Source organism: Mauremys reevesii, linkage group 4 (genome assembly GCF_016161935.1).
Source record: "Mauremys reevesii isolate NIE-2019 linkage group 4, ASM1616193v1, whole genome shotgun sequence".
In the NCBI taxonomy this organism is placed as follows: Eukaryota; Metazoa; Chordata; order Testudines; family Geoemydidae; genus Mauremys; species Mauremys reevesii.
This window is the reverse complement of record NC_052626.1, coordinates 129,595,309-129,613,317: the sequence shown is the minus strand read 5'-3', so window position 1 is coordinate 129,613,317 and position 18,009 is coordinate 129,595,309. Positions and strand designations below refer to the sequence as shown.

The 18,009-nt window shown below is 47.5% G+C and overlaps 1 protein-coding gene across 3 annotated transcripts in view; it reads right to left on the bottom strand.

Moving 5' to 3' along the window:
• The window catches only part of SCUBE3 (signal peptide, CUB domain and EGF like domain containing 3), a 135,012-nt gene that overhangs the window by 86,635 nt on the left and 30,368 nt on the right, over nucleotides 1-18,009 (bottom strand). For all 3 annotated transcript variants that reach the window (XM_039534858.1, XM_039534859.1, XM_039534857.1), the window contains one exon: nucleotides 15,876-16,033. In XM_039534858.1, the coding sequence (XP_039390792.1) occupies nucleotides 15,876-16,033 (158 nt within the window). The remainder of the gene's footprint in view (nucleotides 1-15,875; nucleotides 16,034-18,009) is intronic.

The following is an 18,009-nucleotide window of genomic DNA, read 5'->3' as shown; positions in this document are numbered from 1 at the left end:
GCGAAGGGCACAGAAGCTGTGCTGATGAGCAGAATAATGCAGGCATTTAAAAGGGTTGTAATGACGACACAGACCCTAAAAGGAGAGAGAGTCAGTAGCTGCATCTCTCTCTACCACCAGGTATTGTACAGAGCTAGAGGAATGGTGGGCTGGTTGGGTTGAGGCACGGGACTGAGGCTCAGGAGAGCTCTGTTCGATTCCTGTCTCTGCTACAGACTCCCTTTGTGACCCTGGGCAAGTCACTTGACCTCTCTGTGCCTCAGTGTCCCATCTGTACCATGGGGATCATAGGAAGGGTGTTGTCTTGGTAGGTCCATTTATACTTGTGAGGCTCAGACACTACAGCGATGGGGGCTGTATAAGACATAGGAGAGGTAGATAATAAAATAGGTCTTGACCCACAGCAGGACTGTTCCCTGCAATACACCATCTAGCTCACAGGCTCTCAGCCTGGGGGTCGTGACTATTCGGTCCTTCCCAAATGGCTAATCTCAGTGGAAAGAGATTGAAACCCACAGATCCTGCAGTCTCGCTTGGAAAGCCCAGAGTGGCCGGGATGCCACAATCTTCTCTTGGGAGAATATTCTGCTGGCCTAGGAAATCTTTGCTCTCAGGAGATCTAAAGGGCAGCTGAGCAGACTCCCAAGTGGGGGAAGCCGCCATTCGAAGCGTGAACGTGACCAATGGGAGTTATCCTAAGGAGGGAGTCCCACATCCAGCAGGAGAAAACCCCAGTTACTCTCTCTCACCTTGCCTCTTATTCTCACACTTGCAGGGAGATCACAGGAGCTGCTATTGGGAGGTTTTCACTTGCAATGCAGAGGGGGCACATGCATGTATACTGTATAAATATTTACACAATGCATTCAGATTTGTTATCCTACATTAATCATGGCTGGGAGCCACCACTGCAACCCCCGAGTCATTAATCACCCATTAGAACCTCACCCAACACACTGGAGACAACAGAAGATTTGCAGTCTGGGGTGGGGAAATCGGATCCAACTTTCTGCCAGAAGAGGCACCTCCAGACAGGGTGGAAGAGAGCACGATGCAACGGTTCCATGTCGCCATCGTGGGACCTGATTGCCTTCTTAGACTCAGGGCAGGTCTACGCTACCGCTTGAGTCGATCTAACTTACATTGCTCAGGGGTGTGAAAAAGACACACCTCCCCCAAGCGACGTAAGTTACAGTGATCTAAGTGCTGTCCGCACCGGTGCTATATTGCCGGGAGATGCTGTCTCATGGAGGCGGAGTAATCACACCGACGGGCGAGCGCTCTCCCGTCAGCACAGAGCGTGTTCACCAGTCGCGGTGCAGCTGCATCGGTGCTGGAGCGCTTCTAGTGTAGACCTGCCCTCAGGCTCTACTTGCCCTGATCAAATTCACCAGGAAGCCCTCTGCTCAAACCCCTCTAGGGCTCGAGGTTAATACAGCCACTCAGTGCACAGAGCGCTCACGAGGAGAGAAATCAGATTCTTTGTGCCAAAGCTTTTCCAGCTAGTAGCGACCCCTGTCAGGCCCGAGCGGTTACCTCATAACTCAGCCACATGGAGACAGCCACATTCTGAGGCGTAACTCATCTGAGCGCATTTGGCCTCGCTGACAGCTCGCACTGGCTGGGCACAAGGAAGGGGCCGGTCCCCACTGTTAAAGCTGTTGGCAGTGAGACTTCTCCAGCTGCAGACTTACCCTCTGCTCCCCGTTGTCCATCCCCCCACCAACCGCTGCCACGCGCACTTCACCGATCTGCTGCAATAAAGAGCCTGTGTGCAATGAAAGCTGCCCAGCTTCCCCGGGGATGCTTTCTGGTCACCTCCCTTCCTTTCTGAAGCTGGGATCAAGGCTGTCACCGGCCCCATCTCCCTGCATCCTTCCTCTCATTGCCTTTCCACCCTGGTCTCTGCCCTGCTGCCCATCCCTATTGCTTACTCTTCAGGGAAGGGAAGCCCTCGCTAGTCCAAACCTTCCACCTTCCTGGGATTCCTCACCCCCTTATTCCCATGAGACTGTATTTCCAACAGGGTAGCCACCGCCGCAGGCCCTCCAACAATAGGTGAAGATGAAAAGGCTTCCACAGAGCCAAAGACAACGCTGTAGCTTAGAACTAGCATCTACTCCACCACAGGGAACCCTTAGGACACAGGGGTCTTAGACACAAATGGAAGGGAAGGAGGGTCAGATTCTGTTTTCAGTCAGACTGGTGTAACTTCAGGGTAATCCCCCTGATTTAAATGTAGTTACTCCTGATTTACACGAACGTAGCTGAGTTTGGGATCTGGCCCAAAGTTCCTTACAGTTCTACGGGAGAAAGGGGGAAGGTCATTTCCTCCCAAGTAGAGCCAGGCATTTTATTGTGGAAATATACCCCCCTCCTCGCCTCACTCTGCCCCCAAGGGCGCATGCACCCAACAATACACGGGCACCACTTTTAAAATTAAAAACGTCTGCAAATAAAAACAAGATGGAAAAACCTGCAAAAGCCCACAAAAGCGTAAAGTTCATCCCTCCCCGAGTCATATTTCCCAGCTCTCAGGAACAGAGCCGAGACTTCCACACAGGATCACACAGAGAACTCCACGACCACATTTCCTAAAGGACACTAGGGGCTCAGAGAGCTCGCCATGGAACGGGAGCGGCTCCAACCCCTCAGGTATACAGAGCCAGGAACCCGTGGCTCAGGCTGCGGTGAAGGGATCCCAAGTTAAAGGCTAATGGTCGCTGCAGGACACGCAGAGTCCCCCTAACCTTTTCCTTCCGCTTCAACGCTCTTGCTGCTGCCCACACTCATCCGCAGACCTGACAGGCTGCCCCTGGGGAGACACAGGACGCCGGAGTCTTATGCAAAGGCCAGAGATGCCCCTTAGTACAGACAAGGGCGTCTTGTGCCCCAGCAAACCGCCACTGGCACGGGTTTCAAACACTCTCTCAGCCGGTACCACAGAGTTGGGGACCTGCATGGTGCCTGCTACGAGGGAGAAGGGGAGGATTCACAAGGCTGCAGCTAAAACACTTTTCACTCAAAGAGCCATTCAGTGCAGGAGGAAGCGCTGGAATTACCATAACTCACCATTTGGCATCACGTCCAGCTGCAATTAGACTTTCAAAGGAATATTCAACTCTATGTAACCTTTTTCATCGCATTGAAAGGGATGCTAAGAATAGCAAGACTCAGCACTTTTAGGCATGGCTGCCATCTTCACAGCACTTTTCAGACACTAACCGATTGTGCCTTGCAGAAGTAGGGAAGCATCAATTTACAGATGAGGAAACTGAGGCATGGACACAAAGGTCTGGCTTTTCAGAAGTGCTGAGCACTTGGGGTTCCATTGGCCTTCAGCAGCCCCCATGTGTGCTTGAAAGTGCTGGAAATGACTGGCCCAAAAGGTGCACAGGGTGTTCACGTCACAGGCACTCAGATCTCTTTACTCCAAGTCTGATGCTTCAAAGCACAAGATCACCTTCCTCCTCCTTCTGAGCGCAAGTCATGGACCAGGAGCCCGTGGGCGCTATACAGAGAACAAAAGACCTTTGGCCAAAATTTACAAACCCAGGAGGCTAAACTGAGGCTCCCCGATCCACATTTAAACACCTAAGTAAAAACAGCCTGATTTTCAGAGGCGCTGAGCAACACCAGTTTCCACTGACTTCAGTCAGATTTGTGGGTACTCATCACTTCCGGAAAGGAGGAACCTACATCTGGAACCTATGCATAGGAACCTACATCTGGATTTAGGAGCCTCATTTTAGGTACCAGAGCTGGAAAGTTTTGGTATAAGTGACTTGTGGACAGTCACTGAGGGAATCGGAGTCAGAACGGGAATTAGAACACAGACAGGCATCCAGGAGCAATCCTCAGATGCTCTACTTAACAGCTCTCGAGGTAAGTCGCTTCTTTACCCGTGCTGATAATAAAATCACATTAGCTTTGAAATTTCTAAATATTTAATTTAATTTACTCTGCTTCATTTTCACGCAGTGGAGACAATCAGATCTTCTAGTTCTCAAACTTTAGCAACCCGGGGACCCCCATTTTGATTTAAAAATTTTCACAGACCCCAAAACCCCATACACAGCCCTAGGCCCTGCCCCCACTCCATCCGTTCCCCCAAGGCCCCACCTCTTCCCACCCCCGCTCAACCCCTGCCTCTTTCCACCCCCTCCCCCTGAGTGCGCCCCGTCCTGTGCAGGAAGCGCTAGGAGGGAGGGGCCCGCAGACCCCCCCGGGAGTACCCCTGCGGGTGGGGTACAAAATGTTGGATTCACTGGCAAAAAAATAAAAAAATGACAAGAAAGGGGGGGGGACCAAAAATGTGGTATTTTGAACATCTTCACTTTTCGAAAACCACATTGAAAATTTCCCACAAAATATCGAACTGGACTCTGCTGCTTCCTTTCAAAAATTTCTCACAAAAAAAAAAATAACGTTTTCCCATGAAGATGCAACCCTGTTTTTCTGCAGGAAAAAAAATGTCAGTTGAAAAATTTTGACAAGCTCTAGGCATGACACTGCTGTTTGCGTTTCCAGCACTTTGAAAGGCAGGAGGGTTTCAATTATTAGACCATCTGAGCAGAATGTTTTCAACATCCCATTGATGTTTCTGTTCATATTTGCTTTTGTAAAATCCCCTCTCTCTCAAATGTAGGACACAACCTATGTGATGCTTCCCCTTGATGAAAGAAAGTCCTTTTAGTCTCAGCTCTCAAATCCAGGCTCAGACTTAGGTTTTTTCTAGCATTCTGGGTGAAGGAAGTTCCTGTGTGACATATCCTTTCCTGACACAGCTAGCACTTGACATTTGACATTTGTTTTGTTTATACAGCACAAGGGGGTCCTGGACCATGAGTAGGGCTCATAATTAGGAGCATGAGGAAGGATTTCAACATTTTGAGGTTGAAATGGCTGGAGTCATTTGTTCTTGTGTGGAGTCACTACTAGCTACTTCAACCTAAATGATTAGAAGTGGGCACTAATTATGGGAACCCAGCTGGAGACCCTATGGGTCTGATTTACAATGGGGCTGAGCCATTAGACCTCCCGATGAATTCAAAAATCCGTCCAAAAATGGAGGCACCAAGAATTAGTGACTGCACATGAGGAGAGAGAGACTGTACAGCGCCGTTCCCAGAGGAGCTCTGCCTAGCAGCCCCACACTCGTCTGCGCAGCTCCATCATCAGGCAGAGCCAGACTTATCAGCCTCATGAGGATGAATTCAGGTGCTGGGTAAACCAGCTGACACAAACTTTCACTATGTGACCGTTCCCAGCCGGGTCTAGACAATTAGAACACAGCAACTCATCTGGACGCCGGCTCAGCCCATGCTGCAAGACAATTCACTCTTCACTTAGGCCACGTCTACACTCTGGCTGCTGTAGCTGTGCCGCTGCAGCCACCGTCGTGTAGACGCTTCCTCTAGCGACAGAAAGGGTTCTTCCATTGCCATAGGGAATCCACCTCTCCAAGCAGTGGTAGTTAGGTGCACCGAGACACATCTACACCAGGGGTTAGATTGGCACAGCCACAACACACAGGGAGTGCCAGAGCGATGTTGACCTAACTTTTAAGCAACAAAGAGTCCAGTGGCACTTTATAGACTAACAGATGTATTGGAGCATGAGCTTTCGTGGGTGAATACCCACTTCGTCAGACACATGAGTATTCACCCACGAAAGCTTATGCTCCAATACATGTGTTCGTCTATAAGGTGCCACAGGACTCTTTGTTGCTTTTTACAGATCCAGACTAACACGGCTACCCCTCTGATACTTAACTTTTAAGTGTAGACCAGGCCTTATTTTGATTGCAAGGAAAACACGGGCACCGCCTATACCAGGCTCTGGGCACAGAAGTTAAAAATCCAATGCAAAAAAAACACACCAGCACATTCTCCTCCCATCCACTGTCACTGGAACATCTGAGACCAGATCAAAATCCCCAACCACCCTGCAAATTCCTGAGAGACAGACCCCCACCCGCAGCCCTCCTCAAATGCCTGCTGAACACGGGCAGACTTTGCAGCTTACCAGCAGGTTGAGACACACAGGCTATTTTGAACCCACACGTGCAGAGTGATTCCCATGGGCCCTCTGGGTAGTGCTAGTGCCTACGTTGATCTTGACCAAGGACTAAATTATTAACTCTTGTCACTACCAGGCCCACAGTGGGATGGGTCCAAGACTGGTGCCACACTAAGGAGATGCGGGGGCGGGGGGAGGGGAGAAGCATTTGGGTACCTGAGAGTGAGGATACAATTTCTTCTTCACTGTCTCTCTCTCTTCTTTCATATGGCCAGGCGCTAGTGGACAGCCAGCAGCAGCAAAGGGTTCTGGGAAGAGGCAACCACAGCACATGCCTAGGGCACAGTCTGCCCCAAATGGAATTTTGTGCGTCACTCAGGAGGAGAACGGGGCAGTGGAGAAGCAGAAGGAAAAGCTGAGGGGAATTTATTTGGGTTGCTCCCTAGCCATGGGGACAGCCCCCATTTTCGAGCACCCTCGGGGCTTCTGCACCCACCAAAGGAGCAGAGACATGGCCCCGGAGGGGTGGCCGCTGGTCAGAAACAAAAACAAACTCCAAGGACAGGGGGTTCCTGGAGCAAACAGCCTCAAAGCACTAAGGCAAAAATAAATACAGTGAGAAATTTGGGGGGGGGAAGGCCTCCTGTGCTCACACATCTCTTGAGCCACAGCCCACACCTTCTCTCTTCCAACTCCTAATCATGCTGACAGCTCCAACCTCTGTCAGCTGTGAGCTCCCTCACTGCAATGAGCTGGCACCTGGGTGTTCCCCCAGCTCCCTCGCACAGCTGCCACTCTCTCTCCGTTCCCCTGACCATTTCTACTCTCCCCCCATCACTTTCACTCTGACTGTCCTCTCCTACCCCATCTTGTTTTTTATCCTGTGGGAATTCCCCTCTCCCTCCCAGCCCCACCGACTCCCCAGCAGGGAGTCTACAGAGTGAGCTCATGACTAGGGGTTGCTGTCTGGACCCATCCCCCTCTGCACTGCCGACTGAGAAATGATCATCTAGTGATTTGGGTGCTAACTTGGGAGATCTGGGCTCATCACAGACTTTGGACATGTCACTTAGGGCCAAATTTCTAGAGGTCTTTAGGCACCCAAAGGTACAGATAGGTGCCAAGTGGGCTTTCCAAAGGGAGTTAGGCACCTAGGCATTTATCTTCACCTTTAGGCACCTAAATACATTTTAAAATCTAGCCTTACGTCTCTGTGCCTCAATTCCTTACCTGCACAGTGAGGACAATAGCTTCTAGGCCTGTCACAAGGAAAACTACATTAGAAATTGCCAGGCACTCAGATACTGCATTAATGGGAGCCCTGTAAAAGCTACCTAGCAAGCTAGAGTGTCTGCTGGCTCTTCATACAGGAGCAGGAAGGTAAGACAGGATGCTGTGCCATAGGACCACGCTGGCAGATCCAAGGATGTGTGGCATTCCTAAGAAACAGGAGCGCAAGGATCAGTGACCTGGTTAGCAAAGGAAATGCAGACTACTGTAGGCAAAATCAAAACCAGCATTGCCCTCTCTTACGACTGCAAAGATAGGAAAAGTGTAAACACCGAGGCCAGAATTTTCAGAAGGGCTCAGCGTCCCCAATTAGTGCTGGGTTTTCAAGAAAGCCCAGCTTCCATCTGGGCACCTAAATAACTGGCGATGGGGGAGGGTCCCAGAGCTCAGGCTGCAGCCCGAGCCCAAACGTCTACACAGCAATTTTTAGCCCCGCAGCCCAAGCTCCATGAGACCGACTCAGCTGACCCAGGCCCACCATGGGACTTTTATCCCCGTGTAGATGGACCCTAAGTGACTTGTCCAAGGGGATGCAGAAAGTCTGTGGCACAGCAAGAACTGAATCCAGATCTCCAGCGCCCCAGGCTAATACCCTAACCAGTGGTCTCTCGCTTCCGCCCTATTTGTACTGCAGTGGTGCCAGACATTCCAAGGTCCCACTGTACATACACATCATAATACCTAGCTCTTATGTGGCCACTTTTCATTGTCACATCTCAAAGCGCTTTTCAAAAGAGGTCACTATTATTATCCCTATTTTACAGATGGGAAAACCGAGTCACAAAAAGATGTTACTTGCCCAAGGTCACCCAGCAGGCTAGTAGCAGAGCCAAGAACAGAGCACAGGTCTCCTGAATCCCAGTCCAGTGCTTCATCCACTAGGCCACATTATCCGTGCTACCAGCTTTATTTTTTTATTATTTTTTAAAAAAACCCTGGCTATGGGTCCTTTCTCCTCCTCCTTTTTTGTGTTAAGACCAAAAAAAAAAAAAGCACCAATACATTTTTATCTCTAGGCTAAAAGCCCAAATCAATTTGCAAAGCCGGGGTGGTGGCAAAAACAACTCCAATACAAACAAAAATGCTGTAATTTTCGTCTCTCTATAAGAGCTTCAGATTTTTCTTTTAAATTAAATATATATACTATATAAAAATACAGTTAACAGCCTTTCCGTGTGTGTGTGTGCATGCACACTTGTGTGTGTAGTTGTTGGCAGGCTCATTAAGTTTCCACTCAGCCTTAATGCCAAATTTAAGCTTTATAACTTCAGGAGCCCTTTTCACCAGGGTATTAAGAACCACCTCAGACATTGCGGTGCAGTTTATTAATCATTTGTTTGGCGCACAGCACAGCCAGGGAGCAGAGGGACTCGGGAGGGCAATTTGTATTGCACTTAAAAGGTCTGGTCACAGGACAACGCGCTGCTTCATCTGGAAGACGATGAAACGGCCTGAACACATGGCCCCTTCCTCCAGAAACAGGCCTCACGAGCTCAGAATGTACTCTGGAGGCATCTCTAAAGAAGCTGGCTGGCTGAGTCTCTTTGTACTGGAATGGTTTATCAGGAGGCCTCAGAATTCACCGCTTCCCCAGACAACTCTCTACAGAGCCTTGTTTTTTGGGAGAGGGCAATAGGGTTGTCATCCCTCCAGGATTGTCCTGGAGTCTCCAGGAATCAAAGAATATGTCACATGATGAAACCTCCAGGAATATGTCCAAACAAAACTGGCAACCTTAGAGGCCACAGTGGGTTACAAAGTTAAGAGAGAAGGGAAGAGACACCCACAGGCAATGGACATGTGCAGTCAAAGACTCGGAGTTCAAATCTCAAGCACTACCCCCAGGGCTTTCCAGTGTTAGCCAGGCCCTGCATTTGGCAACTCAAGTAGACCCGGGGGGGGCCAGACTGTCACGTGACCAGCACCCAACATTCTGAGCTCTTCTGAAAATCTGGTGGATGGAGCAGGCATTTATGTGCACTTCCAACAGATGACAACAAGCCAGTGGCCTTCGCGACGGCCTTCCTTGCCCGTGGCTCAAAGCACTACTCAGGCTTTCATGCCCCCTCTCCCTTCCCACCCTGATGGGGTATTATTCCCATTTCACAGATAGGGGAACTCGAAGCATGTGGAGGCAAAGAATGATTTGCCTACAGCTGAACAGCAAGTCAGGGCAGAACCCAGGTGTCCTGACTCCTAGTCCTGTGCTCTACCCACAAGACTGTCCTGCCACACCAATCAGAAGGGGCTGAACCGCTTTGAAAGTACCCTTGTTGCTAGGCTGAGATTCCCAAAGCCATCCAGTTTGGACACCCAGTTCCCATTAAAATTAAAGGGCCATGAAAATCTCAGACACAATCTCTAAGGGCAAAATCCTTGGTTGTGCTACTGGGGGAAGGGAGTGAGAGCGCAGAGATGCTCTGGGCCTGACCGCCCTTTCCCTGGCATAAATCAGGAGTCACTCCATAGGGTATGTCTACACAGCAGCTGGCCAAGTGCTTCCTAGTGTGGGCAGACAGACACGCTAGCTCTGCACAAGCTAGTGCATTAAAAAGAGGAGAGCAGCCATGGCAGCACGGACTAGACACCCAGGGATGGACCCTGGGGATCAGGTGGGCCTGCCCACCCATGCCACTGCGACCATATTGATTGTCTTTCTACCCACACTGGGACACACCCGCCAAGCTACTGTGTATATGTACCCACTGAAGTCACCAGCGGAGAACTGGAGTAACAGTCTTGTTGTGAGCACTATTTTATGCAGCAGGAGGGCAGAATTCCTAACACTTGCACTTGGGCAAAACCAGGCCTTTTGCTGGCTAGCATGTACGCTGCCATGTGCTCCTCTCCTCCCTGGCCGCTCTCCACCACCACCTGGCCTCTGCCACAGAAGGAAGGATGAATTCACCGTGGTCAGCCAATCTCAGGGCAGCAGCAGCTGCTTTCTCATCACACCTAAGGCTCCGAAGGAGCCATTCCACAGCATGTGACTCTCATCCCCACATCTTAGCACCTCACAATCAATAAGGGATTGTCTTCTAACGGAGCCCCAGGAGGGGTTATCCCCCATTTTACAGTCAGCAAAGGGAGATCAAGTGACTTGCTCAAGGACGCACCAGCAGGATTTGAACCCAGGTCTCCTGCAGCCTCGTCCAGGGTCCTATCCACTAGCCATGTTTCCTCCTCAATAACACCCTCCCTTATGTAAAGAAGAGAGACTATTCAACGATGACGTTGGGGCAGCAAAGCTCCTGTATGCCATGTTTATGGTACATGGCTACTCCTTTTGTGTGCAGGTTCCTATGAGGGGAACTGTGACAATGAATGGGCAAATTCCGCTCTCAGTTACGGAGTGGTTTTGACAGCATTATGGCTTGATAATTCCATGTAACAGAGCTGAATTTGGCCACAAGGCAACAATTTTACAGACTGATCTCAAGTGGGCCATCAGTTGACACCCGTAATACCCATGTGAGGGCCAATCCTGGGCTCCCTTACTCAATGGTCGGGGTAAGAGTCAGTGCTGGGCCTTTCATCAGGTTTTTCCATCATTACACCTTGCTGACTCTTCTGTATTATTGCTGATGAGCTCTCATGGCTTTTTATAATCAGCCTGTGGCTCCGTGGTTCCCCGTGCCATCCCGGTCCCACAGTTCGTGCTGTGCAATCTCGAACGCCTCACTACAAGCTGGTCTTTCTTTTGTAAATTTCTTTGCGGTTTTCGTGCTTGTCTCCCCCCTAAGGTTTGTTTCTTTAAGATGTTACAACACCCCCAAGCTATTTTTTAAATAATTTGCTCTGCTCTGGAGAGGTTGGCAAACGTTAATCATTGTTTGGGTCCTCTCCTTCATACCAATTTCACACCAGCACGCAGGAGATCAGACTCAGTCCCTGTGGGCTGATCTGCATTGGAAAAGCTGTGCCGATTTAAACCCACTTCTACTTCCAATTCAGTCTATACCAGGAGGGTTTTGCACCAGTTTAACAGACCGATTTTAAATCCATTTAGATGCAACTATTCTAAAGTGCACCAGCCCTTAATTCTTTAAGAAAATAGGAGTGTTTGTTACTATGGGTTTTTTGTTTTGGTTTTTGTTCCCCCCCAGTTTGGATAGTGGATTTTTTAAACTAATCAAACTTCCTTTTAAAAAATTTTATGTTTAGAAACTGATGATCACATGATCTCCAGAAGGGAAAAGGGCCTTAACTAAAAGTCAGTCTGATGGCGCACTGGGGCTAGTTTCACATTGTGAGACAGAGCAAACCTTCTTTACCATCACAAGCTTTTCCGAACACCCCTCTAGAGACTTATAATTTCGAAAGTGAAGGGTAAAGTTATTCATGCATATTTTTTCCTAAATAGATTACTCCGGTGTGACTTTCTGCTCAGAAAAATAAATAAATAAAAATCCTCCACCGTTTGGAGACAGCAATGCACCTCAGCACAGGAAGATTCAAGGTGTCTGGATATTTATACTCCAGTCGTCAGTTAAAAAAAATAAAAAAAAAGTCGTCTTCCCTCCCTCTTACCCCCCTTTTTATTAAATCTAAGTACAGGCATGTTAGATGCCCTCAATCAAAGATCTCCTTTGAACTGCTGCATGTTGAAATGTTTACAGTTTTATATTTCATATTTTAGTGTGGCGGCAGGGGGAGCGTGATTATAATACTCTGACTTTTCCAGGGCATAAGCAGGGGGAGGAGGAAAGAGAAGGAGTGGGGGGAAAAGGTTACACTGAGATGGGAGGGGAGCGTCTTTTCTCTGCAATCATATAAATTATATTCTTGAAAATTCCCCATGCTGTGGGCCCTGCAGGTGCACTCCCATTAAAAGAGAACCCAACCCATTACTCCAGAAACCCATCTGCAATCAGCATCTTCGTAATAACACTGGAGATTAATGCCTCTGGGTAGATAGCGAAGATTCTTGATGGGAGGCTGAAAGATCTTTTCCTTCTAGTGCAAACTGGAGCCAGGAAAGTATTATGTCTTTATAGATATTTAAGAAAGGAGGCTAATTAATGCTTTTACTTGTAGAATAATAATTATTTAGGCTATGCATTCTGTCTCTATTTAATACACATGTGCATGCACGCGTCCACGTACGCACACACACGAGATTTTAAATCTCATTTTGCTTTACTGCATTTGCACAGGGTCTGTATTAGACTTTGCACTATCTAGTGTTTGCAACCCTGGTATTAAGAACGAAGTAGCAGAATCCTTTGAGAGATGCTATATTCACCCCTCGCCCGCCTTATTTTCTTTCAGAATTTTTCCCATCAAAGGGCAAATGCAATTTTGCATTGCTTCTGAAAATGTGGAGGCTGCAGCTCAATGACTTAAGGGAGGATCTAAAGCAGAAGCATGATTACCTAGAACCATAGGAACTGCCAGACTGGATCAGACAATGGGTCCATATCTGGCTCAGAATTCCGTCTCAGAGAGGCTGGCACCAGCTGCTTCAGAGGAAGGTGCAAGACACCCTGCAGGAGGCATTGATGGGATGACCTGCTCCCGAGGAAAGATTTCCTGGGAGAAAGAAGCTGGGAATGGGCGACACTTGATGATTCCCTGTTCTGTTCATTCCCTCTGGGGCACCTGGCACTGGCCACTGTCAGAAGACAGGATACTGGGCTAGATGGACCTTTGGTCTGACCCAGTAGGGCCATTCTTATGTTCTCTTGACCCCCAGTAGTTAGAGGCTGGCTTGCACTTGTGGCTTATTTACAAGAGTGAAGCCCTGCAGTAGAGCAGGTGGCTTCCATGTCACGCTCTTATGGATCGTAAAATGCTATAACAGGTAGACAAAGGAATAAACAAGAATGGGTGAATTTATCAACTCTTCCGTACAAAAGGAGACTTGACATATAGTCAAGTCTTCCAAAGTATCCTGAAATATACTCTTTGACCAGTTTATCCAGGGGTTTATGGGAAGAACGCAGACCTCACTAGCAACTTGGTACATATAATTCTTGGCTTGCCAGCATCTTTTTTTGTCTATCTGTTAATTAAACCCAGATTATTTGGTTTTCTATTAATTCCTCTGCCTTTCCCTGCCTAAACAGACCTGACAAGTTCCCCAGAGGGCCAAAGCTCTTCCAGACACTGGCTCCACTTAAGTGAGGTCTGGAGGATGATTGTACTAAATTTGTTCCTTTCTTTCAGACTAAACTTCCAACGGATAATTCAAAGTTATGAATAAGTCAGCAAGCCCTACAAATGCTGAGATTGTTTATTAAAATGAAGGCAAACCCATAATATGGAGATGAACTGCCTCCAGCTTTCAAGACAGTTGCCTGGGTGGTAGAAGGATAAAAGCTTCAAAGTTAGTAGATTTTTAAAGAGCCCTTTAAAAAAAAAAAGGGAAATATTTTATACAAGGCCACATCCTCAGCTGGTGTAAAACAACATAGCTTCATAGATTTACACCAGCCACGGATCTGGCCCATCGTTTTTCAAAACCTCCCAGTAAAATGTGCCTTGACCACCCTAATTTTTACATGTCAGTTTCCCAGAGACCTACAGTGACTTGTTCATTCTGAAAGCCAATGGATACTGGATTCCCAATGAGGATACATTTTTCTCTGTGATATGCAATTTATACTCCATGCTTTCCAAGTTCAACTTTTTTCCTGTCTCTCCCTCTCTCCATACCATTTAGTTCAAGACCTCGGGTCTTTCCAGCGATATAGAAGGATCTAATCCTCAAGTTCAAACTTTTTCACAGCTACTCTTCACTCACAATTCACTGGAAACATCCTCACTGAGAACAGCTACTATTGTACGCTACAGAATTAATTGATTAGAAGAGTTGCCTGCTAATCTACAGTTGCAAGAATAATTCAGTTTATCAGCTCATTGGATCAGAAAGGTTCTTTTAATTAAAATGGGGAGAGGGTAGATCATCAACTGGGGTAAATCTCTGGATTTACCTCAGTGGAGAATCTAGCCCAATGTTTTGTCTCTCCCCACCCCTCCTCCTTCTTCCCCTGAAGGGATCTGTCAAGTCTCTGCAGGATGGAATTTTACTTTGCTATTTTAATGCAATTCTGGGCCAGGCTTAAATGGAACTGGAAACCAAAAGGCCTTAATAAATAAATATTATGATAAGAAATGAAAGCAATGTATACACCAAAGATAATTTGAGGCGGGATAAAAACCGAAACATTCCTTTCTGAGCCTAAATCATAAAGCTTTACATTAAGCTGGACTTTCTCTTTCCAAACCCTGGAAAATATCCGCTTGCGTTTGCCCAGACAGTCCTCCCATAAAGTCTTCTATTGTTTTAAAAACACTTTAAAAGAGATAAGACAATAGCCTTGAAATTCCTTCTAACCTTGCAGGGGATGGGGATGAGGGGGAGAATACCCATGGCTGAAATATGATTATCATTAATGTTCTTTAGAAACGTCCCCTACTGACCCCCGTATTTCTCCTACTCACTATTTAATCTCAGCATATCCATAGGTGCTTAGATACTAGTATAAAAAAAAAAGCCATGACAGATTTATATAGATGATCTATACGTACAGAAAGAGAGAAAAGTGTGTGTGTGTGAGTGTATAGAAAAAACAGAGATTGATACCGATAGCGGTGCTATAGAAAAAAAGAAGATATAGCTAGCCAGACGACACATATCTGTGTGTGTGTGTGTGTGTGTGTGTATGCGCGCACGCGTGTGTGTTTGTGTAAAAGTCTAAGCAAAATATAGAGGTGCTATAAAAAAACTTAAAATACAGATAGACCACGCATAAAGCTAAATGCGTGTATATAGAAAAAGTCAAGGTAAATATAGAAGTGGTGATATAGAAAAACCTGAAGCAGATAAAGGCAGAGTGTATTTACACACACACAGTGCTTTGGCTATATATCTACACACACAGAGAGCTTTGGTTTTGGAATTAAAAACCCAAAGAAAAGGTACAAGTCGCCTGCATATATATATATATCTCCAAAGCACTATACATCATCTATCTTAAGTTTGTCTCTGGCATCCATCACCAAAGGAGTAGCTAAATGTTTCCAAGGTTAAATAAACTTGAATATACAACAAAAATAAATATTAATATGCACTTTACACCTTCCATCATTACCAGCATCAACTCTTTTTTGTCTCTCTCAGCATCACTTATTAACTCTAAAAAAATTAGCTAATTAGTCTTCCCAACTCACATGGGAGTAGGAATTCTTCTTCCCATTTTACAGATAGAGACACTGAAGAAAACTGCTCCCTTCTTCCTCTTTCTGATTCTAGGGCTAAAAATCAAAGCAAAGCCACAAACCAACAACAAAAACTTTTCCCACCCAATATTCCCCCTTTCGCCTCTCAAAAGAAAGTCTAAACCAAGCTCTAAGACATGAACACCGCATTCATTAAAGGGCTAAAAACTAAAGGGAGAGCAGGATAATTCTGTGATCAACCTTGCAAACAACTCCACAATTTATTGTTGATGGTGCTCAATTCTCAGACGGCAGACGGAATTAAAAACCCAAAGGAAAGGTACAAGTCGCCTGCATGCAGACAGAACAGTAAACCTTAGAGCAGGGAAGATTCTTCTTACCTTGGCTAGCTTTATTTGCCAACGTGTTTCCAGAGTGGAGGAGAAAGAAGAGAATGCAAAATCCAGCAATCTGCAAAGCCCCCATTGCAGTCTCTGTGTGTGTGAAGGATACGGGATGGTGGGTGGGGGGGAATTTTCTGATGCTTTTCAACAACAGCCTAAACATGCAAGAAAGAAAAAAAAAGGGGGGGGGGATAAGGAGCTCTCTTCTGGCTGTGAGAGAGACTGGGGGAGGGAAGGGAACTGAACTGATGGAAAACGCTGCTCTGGGTTCAGCTTGAGGCTTTTGATTCTAAAGAGAAGCGAGTGAGAGAAGGAGACCCAGGGCAGTTTGAAGAAAGTGGACTTGATCGCTCTCCCGGCTGCTGCCTCAGATTTTTTTTTTTTAAAATAATCCCAGCCAATTCCAGTTTTGCAAGAGAGCAGCAGCAGCAGCAGCAGAAATGAAAGGGGGAAACAAGGAGCCTTGGTCTAGAGCTGGGGACCTGAGAAAGGGGAGTGGAAAGGAGAGATCCATCCAAGCAACGCCCTTTCTTCCTTTCTTTCTATTTGGCTTTGGCTACTCCTTCTTTGATTCCACCCCCCCATCCCCAGGCTCTGCTCTGCCTGCAGGAATTTACAGTCTGCCACTGGGGGAGCAGGGCCAGTAGCCATGGAGACAGCTTCCCTGGGAGCAAGGAGGTCAGGCAAGAGACCATGTGCAATCAATGGATCAATGCAAGACTCCCATGCAACCTCCAGACCCAACAAGCACTGTGCAATCCCCCCCCCACACACACACACATCCCTTTTTGCCATGTTCAGAAGGAATGGGGGGGGGGGGTTGGGCAGGTGTATGGGGTGCGGGGGGGAGGGATAGAGTATTCAGAAAAGGGAATTAAATAAACCAGTTTACAGATCCCATGATTCGCAGCACACCTCTTTGGTGCCTGGTCTCAAGACAAGAGAGCATGTTATGCACCCTCACTCTGTCGATCAATGGAAACTCCCGATCAAAGAATATGCTCTCTTCTTTCTGCTGTGTGGGTGTAGGGGAGGGGCAGGCAGGGAGAGGGAGAATTGGAAATAGCAAAAGAATCGGTCGGTAAATGATCTAGAATATTTGCTGCATTTCAGCAGCTTCCCCCTTCTCCTCAGTTCCAGTCCCCGCCACTTTGTGTAGGAATATACGATGGGTGGCGGGGACTCTGCCTTACCCTGGTGAGATCCATCCCCTTCGCTGGATACTGCGTGAACCATCTTAGCCCAAGGGGCTCTTTCTCCCTGAATCATTCAAGATACCTCTGAAGAGCCAATTTTCTGGGAGGAAGTGTGGGCTAACGATTAGCACCGGGGAGTAGGAGCCAGGACTAGTCCGATCTCCAGGAAAGCATGGTTAGAGTAAGAAAAACCCTGGGTTCCGTTCCCAGTTTTGGGAGGCAGTGCTACCTAGTGCTTAGAGCAGGGAGGCAGGAATCCAGGGTCCTAGTCCCTCTCTCTGTCAGGCACAGACTCCACTGCGTGAATGTAGGCAAATCAGCTCAACCGCTCTGTGCCTCAGTTTCTCCATCAGTAAAATAGGGGTCATTGTAAATCCCGCACAGAAATGGTGGGGAAGGGGTCGTGGAATGATAATTCCTGTTTGTAGCTCCCCAGATGAAAGGTGCTTTCGAAGCTCTTAGCACTGACATTCTGCACCCAAGGCAATGTGTTTTCAATGACATTCAGCGGGGAGGACTTTCCTTTAAGGGCTTTATCCCGACACACATCCCTGCAAATCACTCATCTCAAGCACTCCCACTGCCACCCATTAGTAACGGCTGTTTGCATGACAGTCGGGTCTACAGACTCCATATGAGATCAGGGCCCCAGTGACTTGGGCACTGTACACACGTGGTAAGAGACCGTCTCTACCCCAAAGTATAAATAGACACGACACACAAAGGGGGGGGGGGGGGTGAAAAGAGGCAAGAAACTGAGAGGAAGAAACTTCCCCAGGGTCACTCAGCAAGTTGGTAGCAGAGCAAGGGATAGAACCCCAGTGCTGCCAACTCCAGCAGTTCTAGTCCAAGTCCCGTGATATTTAGTGTCTTTCTTAAACCTCAGTTCCTGGAGACAAATGATGTGGGGAGAATTTCATTTTTCTTGTCTTTGA